This window comes from Diadema antillarum, unplaced genomic scaffold (genome assembly GCF_040938485.1).
Source record: "Diadema antillarum isolate AM-2024a unplaced genomic scaffold, OU_Dant_1.0 scf00000046, whole genome shotgun sequence".
NCBI classification, from domain to species: Eukaryota; Metazoa; Echinodermata; class Echinoidea; order Diadematoida; family Diadematidae; genus Diadema; species Diadema antillarum.
Genome location: NW_027270935.1, coordinates 288,418 through 300,196, shown reverse-complemented (window position 1 = coordinate 300,196; position 11,779 = coordinate 288,418). Strand labels below are relative to the sequence as shown.

The following is an 11,779-nucleotide window of genomic DNA, read 5'->3' as shown; positions in this document are numbered from 1 at the left end:
GTTCCATTGCTCATGCACCTTAACGTTTAATGACTTGTTATGTATATGTTTGTAAATGATTTCTCATTCAGTAAAAGATGAAATTAATTTCTTGTGTTCAGTTTTGATCAGGGACCTTATTGAAACAATTGTCTAGTTGTGTACCTGACATCATAGTATTTCATGCCTGACTGTCAGAATGTAAGTGATTAGAAGTTAGTAAAGTACATGTACTTACTTGATGCTCCTGCCCGTGGTATGTTAAATCTAAATGGTATGACTTTCACAGGAGTGGTGAAGGGCCCCGCCCGAGGACCCAGCAAGGCGGACTTCATGCACTTCTACAGCAGAGATGCAGACGAGGCGGTGTCTTCCATGCGAGATGCTGATGTGGAGGAGATGGAGGGACAGGAGGAGAGTGAGGAGTACTCTGCCTGGCAGCCTCCTACAGGTGTGTGCACACTCCATCCATCACATCATTCGTTGCCTTTTATTAATCATATTAGTAACATTGAAATATGCAAGTTGTGCTTAGTCAAGGGGAAGGTGCATTCCAATGTCTTTTGTTAATCACATTAGTACTTAGCAATGATTGACAAATAATGCCATAGGCAGAATCTTGTTTTGGAAGGGTTTTTTTTTTATTGTGGCCACATCCAGTTAATTTGAAGAAAAACAGTAAAAGGTTAATCATGATTATGTGGCCATATGTAGATATTCTATTTTGCCACATTAAGTGATGTTTAGGGTATCATAAATCGATATTAGTCAATATATGTTTTCATTGCATATATCCTTAAGATATAATGACTGTTGTAATGTGCATTTGCATTGTGTCTACAAGGTATTTACAAACAATGATAAACAATTTGGTGGCTCAATATGAAAAATTAATAAACTTGTCACACTTAGATAACTTTTATGTATAATGGTGTCTATAAAAGTTGTTGAAAAAGATAATGCTTAGGTGTGCTAAATTTTTGCAAATTATACTGTTTCTGAAACAAGCCAAATGATGGAAGCCTCTTTGAACTCACATGAAAGATCTTTTTTTCCTTCTTTTTTCTTGAAAGGAAATAGCAACAATCAGTGTAAAAATGAAAGACTTGGCCCTGCATAAAATACAATGTAATCATTCTGTTTCTCTCTTTTCTCTAAATTTCTTTTCAATGTGCTACAGATCAGAAGGGAGATGGGCGAACACAACTGAATGAAAAGCTTGGCTACTAAGACACTATGTATGTGATGAAGTTAGAGATGAGAAAACTTCCCCACATTGGAGAATCTGAATGATTGAAATAGATATCATGGATGTACTTGTGATCTACGGTAAGAGCCACAGTAGCCGCAGTCAATGGCAGGGACTAGTCTCATGGCCACAGGTGTGAAGAGAGTGATCTGTGTTCACAGATATATGTATCTTCTTTGGAAGTGCCCTTACGTTGCTGATCAGTGAATATTATCCTGTCATGGGCAGGTGTCACCTAGCAGATTGTAGGATTTGTGACCGTGGAAAAATGAAATGGAAATCTGATGGCTGTTGTATGGGGCTTGTAAAGGAAAGGTATCTAGGCTAAGCATGTCTCAGTTCTGTAACTCAATAAGTTTTGTAAGGTATTGTAATGCAAGTGAATTTGTCCAGTTATTGTTTAGGATCTTTTTGGGTTATGGTTATGGACATATCAGTCAGACCCACAGCAAGCATATCATACTGCATCATCATGCACTGTCAACACTTTCAAATAACAGGAATTGTGATCGGAGTGTGTAGAGAAGAGACTTGTTTGCCGATGAGGCTACCCATCAGGACGGGTCACTTGACTCGATGCACTAACTGTGATTGCTGCCCAAACATAAAAGGGCCTGTACACAGAGCGTTCAATATGCTACCAACACGGAGAGACACTGTGCACTGCATTCGCCTCCATTGAGGGTAATATTGCAACCGCCTGCTCACACCACCAAACGAAGGCACACACACACAGCTCGTGATTCCCCATCAAGTTTCCAATAGTCATGGGGTGCCCATACACCCCACTGACCTCTACTGCCTGGACGGATCATTGCCCATTCCCACTCGTGCTAACACTTAAAGTGGGCACGCTCGCGTAGCGGCCATTTTACACTTCCACAAGCGATATGACTCACTACACGTTACATACTGAATGGCTGTTTGAACTTTCAGACACTAAGTTTTCATTACCTGGGACATTTTCTTTCATTATTCAGTATTATAGGACACCCTTGGATGTTAAATGAAGCCCCTTGTTTTATTATTCTCCTGAAGGAAATCATAAAAATGTGTAATTATAAGTACAGAATGCAAGTTGAAGTTCCTCCTCACAACATGTTCTCAGGCTCCTTAAAGGCTCTCCCGTATTCTCACTCCTACCCATCTCTCTCTCTCTCACTCTCTTGATATTAATGTTCATTTTACTGCAATATTGTCAGCCATTTATGCACTGTAATCCTTCTCTCCCTCTCATTCTCACCATACTTTTTTTTTTCTCTCTCACTTTCTAACTGCTCTCTACCTCTTTCTCATTCTGACTGCAATCTACATTTTTGTGTCTTTCCAACTGCTTGTTCTCTAACTGTTGTCTTTTTATCACAGAAACGTTGTTGGTGCTAACAGCGCAGTAACTGTACCGATAGCGATGTTTTTGGCCGCACATAAGCTAATGCTAGTCAAATTCACTAAAAGCACTCTTTGTTAGCCTAAAATTTCAAGGCTGCACAGAAGCTAACTGTAGTGGTGATGTTTTAACTTGCTGTCTGTGCCAGGGGCACCACTAGTGACAGTATTAATGAATAATTTCTTGCATGTGCCGTTACTTGTGAAATGTTGTAGCTTACGTATGTCTACATATCGCATCTGAGGACCATTATCAACTTCAAGCCTTACAAATTCTCACAGGGGAGAAAACACCTCACCCTGTAGGCCATGTAGGCCCCTTATAAATCCATGCTGCTACTTTAGAGAAAACAATTTTAGCACAATGGGCTAAAATGATTAATAGGCCTACAGTAGTCTTGCTCATAATAATTTCTGGCCAATGATTATAATGTTCTTAATAAGTGCGGGTTCATAATAAGTGCAAATTCATGAATATTAAGATTTGCGAGAAAAAATATCAATCAAATTACCCCTGTTATGATACCCAATACTGAAGTTCAGAATTTCTGCTCTATACCCCAAATTCCAAGTGTAAAATCTGTAATCTGACAGTTCCAAATCTAGTAGAGGAATTTGTATGAGTAACCTGTAGTATAAGTTAGGCCTAGTCTTAGTCGTATTTAGAGACGTAGGACTATCGATAGGGACATCATTTTTGTAAACAAATAAAACTCACCTATTTATTTGGGAGTATTTCCTTTTCATATTCATTGACGCCACCTAGCACATCGCGTTCCATTGAGTGTAAGAATTTCCCCTCCGCCAGTTTTTCCACAGTCTTTCTTCTACCGGCGTGTACTCTGAGCGACTTTTTCCTTGACAGTCTTCTCAAGTGTCTGCCATTTGTCTTTGATACTTTGCAGGCTCCGTTCATTTATTCCTGCAGCATTCACTTTCACAAGTAAGTCCAGTCGAACAGATTTAATATACATGCTTTATGGTCATTACGTTGGATTTACTTCAATAGCATTTGTGGGTATCAGTGAGTTTTCGTTGTCATTAGATCATTCATGCATCATATACATGAAAGGAAAATCACCTTTAGAATTTCACTGTAAAGTACTCTGAGTGATTTTGAACCCCACATTTTGTGGAAAAGAGTGTAGGAGTCTTTGAATCAGGTGATCTAGCAAATTTAAGAAAATTAAAGCACTTGAATTTACACAAATTTGCATTTCAGCCTTCTAACTTGCCATTTTTTCAGAAGTGTAAAATGGTGGACCCTCCATGTCACTTCTGTGAGCCAATGAAATGTCCAGGTAATAGAGGTCAGTGTTACACCCCCTATGTCCTGCTAGATGTACACGAGATGTGCTCGACTCATTTCATTACGGTATCATCTTGTCAATCAAGTTGTGTTTGAGTGTTCTGAGAAAACATATTCCGCCCCCATATTCATCCTTGAACCTAAGCGGCTTCTCCAACAGTTTTGGTGTGATGTCACAGTAGTGTATCAAAACATGACATAACAGGAATTTCACAGATCTTCACTTTTACAAGAAGTACACATTTCCTTGATCTGCTGCTGAGGGATGGGAAGGTAAATACTATTCTACATTAATTTCTGGTGTTGAAGTTTCAACTAAAAAGGCACATGGGAATACATGTAGTTCATGTATTGTTTCCATCATTTTGCCTTAGGTATCAGCCATTTGGACTACGACATCAAAGTGTTTGATTCTAAAGAAGGCAAGTCTGTGTAAGCCTAGTAGGGCCATTACTTTGTGAAATTCATGTTATATCTTGGATAGTGTAGTTTCTAGCATTCTAATGACAAGAATATTAGTTAGGAAAAAGCCAAAAAGTAATTGTCAGCATTAGAATATTAGTTGAATGCCAAGACTTTCTTCTTGTGAAGAAGACAACCAGGGTATCTGAATGCATACTTGTGATCTGCCCTTACCGCGGAGTACACTTCCACATACACTACCGATTATTTGCCTACAGTATATTTCATATTTCATTACTACTGTACTTTGTTACTGTGCTTTGCAGTGATCACTGATTATGTAAACAGCCACGTGTTGTACAGGAATTTTGTATACAGTGTACAGTATATAAATTGTGTTCATAAACAGAATGAAATTGTCATGATCCTATATTTAGAGTGTGCATGCATTGTTTCTTTGCGTACTTTAATTTTGTATCGTGTGTCTGTGTTGAATCAATAATGCTTGTTTTTGTCAAGAGGTACCCATCATCTGAAAAACATTGTACAGTCTCTCTTACACACAAACTTTTGAGAGCTTTGATGTGACACCACAAGTGGTAAATGTGCCCCACTCAAAACACACACTTCATTCATACTGTAAACTGTTTGCATGGTGGATCACACAGTTAGTCCAACATTGGAAGATACTTTGAGCAATGAAAAACAAAGAAACAAACAAAAGCAGGGAACTACAAGAAAAATTATTTCCATTCATTATTATTTCATTGATCAAGTTCAATTGTGAATTTCCATTACTGTAATACATAATATGCCTTATGGTGAAACGTACTGGCTATTGTTTAAGGCTAACATGAGTGGGCTTCCAACTTATAGAGGCAAAGAGTTTGTACATTGTACTGTGATATTTTGTACACAGTCTCCCATCATATCCAGGGCAATATCTGAGTGTTTACTCACCAATTAGTACACTGTAAATTGTATAGTATACTCTACACCTACCATCTTTCCATACAGTGCTTTCCTCTACAAATGTACCCGCAGTAATGAACATGACTTTTCATCACAGATTGCATGTGAATTTTGACGATCTTATCTGTCATATCTTTGTGTATGTGGTTTCACAAGACTCCAACACTGGTCATACATTGTACATGTACAGTCAACCTTGCCTAAGTCGAAGCTATTTGGACTGAAAAAATAGCTTCGACTAAGAGAAAATTCGACTTACAAGGGATTAAAATCAATAGAATATAAAGAGAAGAGGACTTGGAAAGACCTTCAACTTGGGCGATTATTCGACTCATGCGAGGTGGACGTGAGCAAGGTCAACTGTACTTAACCCTATCTCTGTCACGGGCCGATTAAATCGGCCCAAAAACTGCAATAGAAATGCTTCGGCCGATATTATCGGCCCTATTTTGATTGACAGATTACTTCAAAGGCTATGACACTACCACTCTATAAACTCATTTGTGATTGGCTGACAGTGTAAGGAAACGACTTCCAGCGTGAAAAAAGCTTCTCCACCTTTAACCAATCAGAAAAGCTTTCTCAAAGTCCAAGAAATTGTGGTGGCCCCGCCCATGTTCATTTGCATTCAGACTGCAATGTATTGTGTACAGTTTTGCCATGTGTGGAGAACTTACACGAATCTGTATATGTGGGACTGTAATAGAGATCGCCGCGAGCGATGAAAAGATCGTACACGTGGGTCAATTTTCATCTATTTTATCTAAGTCAAAATAGTAAAACATGAAGTGAAAACATTCAGATTAGGGATTTCAACATCTCTGAATTCTGTGAAGGTGTATAGTTTCAGTAATATCGGCCTCATAAATGATCTGAAGAATAGATGAACACTGCTCATTCGGTGCAGCAGTTACAGCAGTGCAATGGGTCTCTAGTTAGCCGGGGCCAGCGGGGCAGGTGGAAGGAGCAATAGGGTTACAGTAGCTTCCTGCTGGCGGCTTGAAGCTGTACAGTCTTGATGTTGGGGTATGTTTGACTGTTTATTATTATTACATGATGAAACCGTCACTATGCGAAACTTCAGATCAATGCAGGTTTATCATAAAGAAAATGACTGCTGTGATAGTTAATTCTGTTTCAATAAGGAAAGTGCAGAAAGTCGTAGACTAGCATATGATGATCAACTGGAATGCATGGACAATCCAACGTCGATATTTTCAATAACATTTTTTATCCTTAGATTATCTTATGATTATGGCATTATCATAGGACAAGATTAATATAAATTTGAAAGAAAAAAGCACAATTCAATTTATATTTTCAGCTTGACAGGATACAAACATGCTTTGTCTACTTTCAGGCCAACATCACTCAAAAAATCAGAAATTACAAAAATGTGTGAAATCTAGGTTGTAATTGCCACAGACTTTTGTTCATAAAATGAAAAGTACTGATGCTATTGATGAAAAAATCATACCATCTGAAAGCTGAATAAATTCTCTACAACATCTATGAGACCTTTTTGTGATGCAAGCTTATGTTGTGTGGAAAAATGAGGTGGTAACATGTAGAAATATGTCTGCATTGATAATTATGTGACATAAGAGGGCGTCCTACTTAAAATTGAAGTGCGCCCTCACTCAGATTATTACGGAAAATTAAAGTTTAGACCATGAGCTTCCAAATGATGTATAACATGACACATTAATGTCAATAATAATAATCAGAAATGGCCATCAACAATCTTGTGTCTGTGCACTGCAAAACGTCTGAGCAGTCTGGCTACGGCGTATGTGACAGATATAGGGTTAACATCTTCATAGAGAGAACCTATTTGGCAAACTTTTCAAACTGAACAATGCAACAAGGTGACATCTATTATTTTAAAACGTGCAATGTATATCGACTTGAATCCTTGTTTTAAATCCTTGCTTTCCATTCAAATTGCACAGATATCCCATGACAGCAAATCTCATCCTGAGCGACATTTATACCCTTCAACAATCCCTCATACTCTCGGAGGGCCCATCACGTTTCCAGATCATTATTTCCTTGGTATTCTGAAGATGTATATACCGGTATATGTCATATGTCATTCATCACAGAATTCACTGTATTAGTGTCGGACAAGATTTTTTCTGTCTTGTTACCTCTAAATACTTCTTAGTTGATTTGAAAAAAGTAAGGAAAAAACAGACAGCTGAACTCATCAGGAAACTCTACACATCTGCATGCAACTTGTGACATCTGCCAACAAATCATACCAACTTTCATACCTTCCCGAAAATTACAAATAGCACAAATTTTGACTTACTGTTTACGCCATATATTTAGCAAATCTATTTTCTCGCGATTCAGGACTTCCCAAAAATTTGGCAACTGGCTATATTTGCGATCATAGAGCACAACAATAAACGGAGATGTGTACGTATGCACGTTGCATTCATAGCTAGATCAGAGTTAGTAATTTTGCGCATTCTTTAATCTGCGAATAGCACCCAATTTGCAAAATTTGTGAAAATAAAAAGCCATGCAAAACATATAGCGTATACAGTAATCAAGATAGGAAAGCAGTGATGCCAACCTTTTAAATAGCAATGCAGTATTCTGAAGGCTGAGAATGTGTATTTTTGGTGGAAAAGCAGTATTTTTACCTTTCCTGCAATAGATGTGTGTAGTAATACAATTTGGGACAAACTGTTTTTCCATCAAACCTTTAGTATCTTTGGAATTAAAACAGTACAAAATACTGCAAAAGAGTAATACGTGTAGTCGGCATATCTGATAAAGGATGTCTCCTGGGATACCATTAACAAAATTGAATGACAGGGGTTACTCAACAATTCACATCATAATTCTTTAAGGTTTTTACTTCCTGCCAAAGATTTTGGTATGTGATGTCATCAGAGAGGTGAAGGTGTAGTCAGGTTGCCTTGGTTCTTCAAAATATGTCCTTTTGTTTTGGATTATTTTTTTCTTCTCTTTCTTCCTTTGTCCATTGTCAAATGATTCTGAAAGATATGGAAGAAGTTTGCTGTCCTACACTGGAGCCTATGCACTAATCCTGCATCATTTTTTCTTGGCTCTTTGGAGGTTTGGACCGGACAGCTTGACTTTTCCTGGGATATTCCTTGAAAGATCTACATCCTGGAATGAAATAAAAATGAAACAAAAAGAAAGAGATAAGAAATGGATGACTGTAATGTAGCAGGAAAAAACAACAACAAACTATGAAACAAAAGGAAGATATTCCTCACAAAACAAAAAGAAAGCGAGTGTTATCATCGGCCAAACATTGCTAAAGTACTAATATGATACACAAAAGACCATGGAATGCACCTTACTCTTGACTAAGAATAACTTGGAATGTTTTTTGTGCGTCAGGAGTAGTTTGGAGGGGAAGCTACCAAGAACTAACTAACACAGAAATATTCAAGTTCTAATATGTTCGGTCTAGGGTACAGTGCATGCCAACGTCTTTTGTTACTGATATTAGTACTTCATTCATTGATTGACAGATCATGTCACTGGTAGAATCTTGGTTTGGAAGGGTTTAAGTGATCATATCCAAGTAATCTGACGAAAAATAGGAGAAATATCATTATATAGTACAAGGCATGTATTTAGATATTTATTTGGACAAGTGATGTTGAGGGTATCACGTCAATATGCTTTTACATTACTTAGTCCCTTTAAGGAATGCTTCAAATTATGCAACCACAGAAAAATCTGGTTTCTTCTGTTTTTCTACCAAAGAAGACAGCACTGTCTATGATGCAAAAAACCTCTGAATACACACACACAATCAGATCTTGTTGGGACTGAAGATTTGACAATATTTCCTTGTTTTCAGTCAGTCGCACAGCGGCAAAGTTAGCAGTGATAATGGATATCTTTTCACTCATCAAGGCCTGGGATAATCTAGCTGCAGAAAGTATCATCTTTTGCTCATTAAATTGGCAACTCTAAATTTCAACAAAATCAGAAACTAGAAATGTCGCAACGGCGACTGATGCCTGGCCTCCGCCATAATGCATGATTCTCCCAATAGGTGTATAGTACAATGTCTTCACAATGTGTGATGACAGTTTCACATAACTGGCAAAATATCGAAATAACAGGCTTGTCAGAAATATCTTGAATATTCACTTTCCACGAACTGGGTTTGCTATAATTGTCTATTAAAGAGTGCAGGTACACATATTAGGGGAATTGAAAATTTTTACTTGACTTCTGACCGACCTTATTATAAGTTTATGCATTGAGTATAATTTTCAAGGTATGAAGAAAGAGTGTAATTACAGTACAAAATATATCTTTTTTTTTCATATAAACCTGACCTTTGACCCTTAACCTTTGACCTTTGACCTTCTGGCTGGAAATTTCCAAGAGAATCTCTATTAAGTAATACATGATATATATATTAAATTTTAAAACTAATAATGCTATCATTGCATATACTAGTATATGAGGGAAATAGTAACATTTTAAGGAGTTGACCTTGACCTTTGACCCCCCTGACTATTGACCCATGACCCCTAAATTCCCTAGATAATCCCTGCCAGTCAGTACATGCATATCCACCAAGTTCCATGAAGATACATTGAACCATTTGCGAGAAAAGTGATATTGCAACATTTTTACCTAACCTTTGACCTTTTGACCTTTTGACCTTTGACCTTGTGACATGAAACTCTCTCTGGAGAATCTTTACGCAGTAGTACATGTCTACATTAAGTTTCAAGAAAATAACTGCGGCATTGCATAGATATGGGGGAAATAGCAACATTTTTAGCATTTGACCTTGACCTTTTGACCTTTGACCTCCTGTCAATGTCACTAAATTCTACTCAACTAATTGTCCCATCATACATCATCCTTGGACCAAGTTTGGTGAAAGCTGCTTCATCCAGTTTTGAGTTATCACGTAAACAGATAAATTTTAGGATTTGACCTTGATCTTTGACCTTTGACCTCTGTCCGATTTCACTGAAAAACTAATCAAGTAATTTTCTTATCATACATCATCCTCCAACAAAGTTTGGTGAAATTTGCTCCATCCAGTCTTGAGTTATCGCGTAAACAGATACAATTTCATGATTTGACCTTGACCTTTGACCTTTGACCTTCAGCCGATTTCACCCAAAATCTAATCAAATCATTGCCCCATCATACTTCATACTTGGACCAAGTTTGGTAAAATTCCAGTAAATATTACTCAAGTTATCGCGTAAACGAAAGCGGACGGACGTACGTACGGACGTACGGACGGACGGACGGACAACCCGAAAACATAATGCCTCCGGCACCACTTCGTGGCGGAGGCATAAAAATATAACATTTGCTATTTTGAGAGAGAAATATTAACTTTAATTTTCTAAATTGTGTTGCCAAAAAAGTATCACTTTGAAATTTTGTGATTTAAAGGCTTTAAATCTGCAACCATCATAAACAAGGGCTTTTGATCAAAATTCAACTTTCTTGAGAGAGAATTTTTCTATCTACAAGTGTACCATAAGAAACACTCACAATTTGTAAAAAAATGAAGAAGAAGAAGAAGAAGAAGAAAAAAAAAAATTATATATATCAGAAAAACTGCAAAAAACCCCCACAGAAATGTGGTTTCTGGGAGTTGATGGGTAAGTGGGAAAAAAGAACAGCAATATGTTGAGCATTTCTGATCTTGGTTAGTTGCAATGAATATACCCATCTAGCACACATGAAATTACCTTGACTCCCTTGAACAGATCTTTTTCCCTTGGTAGCGTCTCCTTGGCATGCTGAAACATGTTGAGGGCAGTCTTTGCAGCTGAAAGGAAAAATTCATCCACAGATATATGTCACTGAAACTAACTCATTCACAATGGCTGTGTCTGTGGACTTAAAACTGATTTTACTTTTCATAGCTTGGTGAATCATGTTAATTTCAATGGTTAGCCATCATCACTGTGATAACCAAGTAATGTTGTAAGAAAATATGACAAAACGCGAAGCACCTCAGGATGTCCACCTCTGAAAATCATGAATACAACAAAAGTGTCTTGTGTTACTGATATACAGTGTCATATGAGAGGACTAGAAGATTAAACAAATGTCTACCATGACATCAGTCTGTAACATAAATGTCTTGCTTAGATAACAATTAACCCTAACTTACCTGGGGGGCATAATGGCCCCCCCTCAACACTTCGCGCGATATCTCCGCAACTCGAGAACCCATCCACACGGCGATTTGTGACAATTTACCATGAAGCCTTGCGCAACTTTTAAGACCAAATTTGCGACGTCCAAGTACGCGGTTCCGAAGTTACGCAACATTATGTAAGTGCATGTCGGACCGAAAATTGCTCAAAAATGTGATTTTGTGTACAAAACCAATGCAAATTAGGTTTCTATCTCAAAATCATAATTGTATAATTATTTTTACTGTTAGTGATTAAAAGTAATTAATTTTATGTTTCTTATGATTGAAATGGTGTCGC

At 37.5% G+C, this 11,779-nt stretch overlaps 1 protein-coding gene across 1 annotated transcript in view; it reads right to left on the bottom strand.

Moving 5' to 3' along the window:
- Positions 1–8,366: 8,366 nt before the first annotated feature.
- The window catches only part of LOC139715321 (ribosome quality control complex subunit NEMF-like), a 50,009-nt gene continuing 46,596 nt past the window's right edge, over positions 8,367–11,779 (bottom strand). Inside the window, exons 35-36 of the mRNA XM_071626898.1 lie at positions 11,027–11,106; positions 8,367–8,444 (exon numbers count right to left, since the gene is read on the bottom strand). Coding sequence (XP_071482999.1) covers positions 8,367–8,444; positions 11,027–11,106 — 158 coding nt within the window. The remainder of the gene's footprint in view (positions 8,445–11,026; positions 11,107–11,779) is intronic.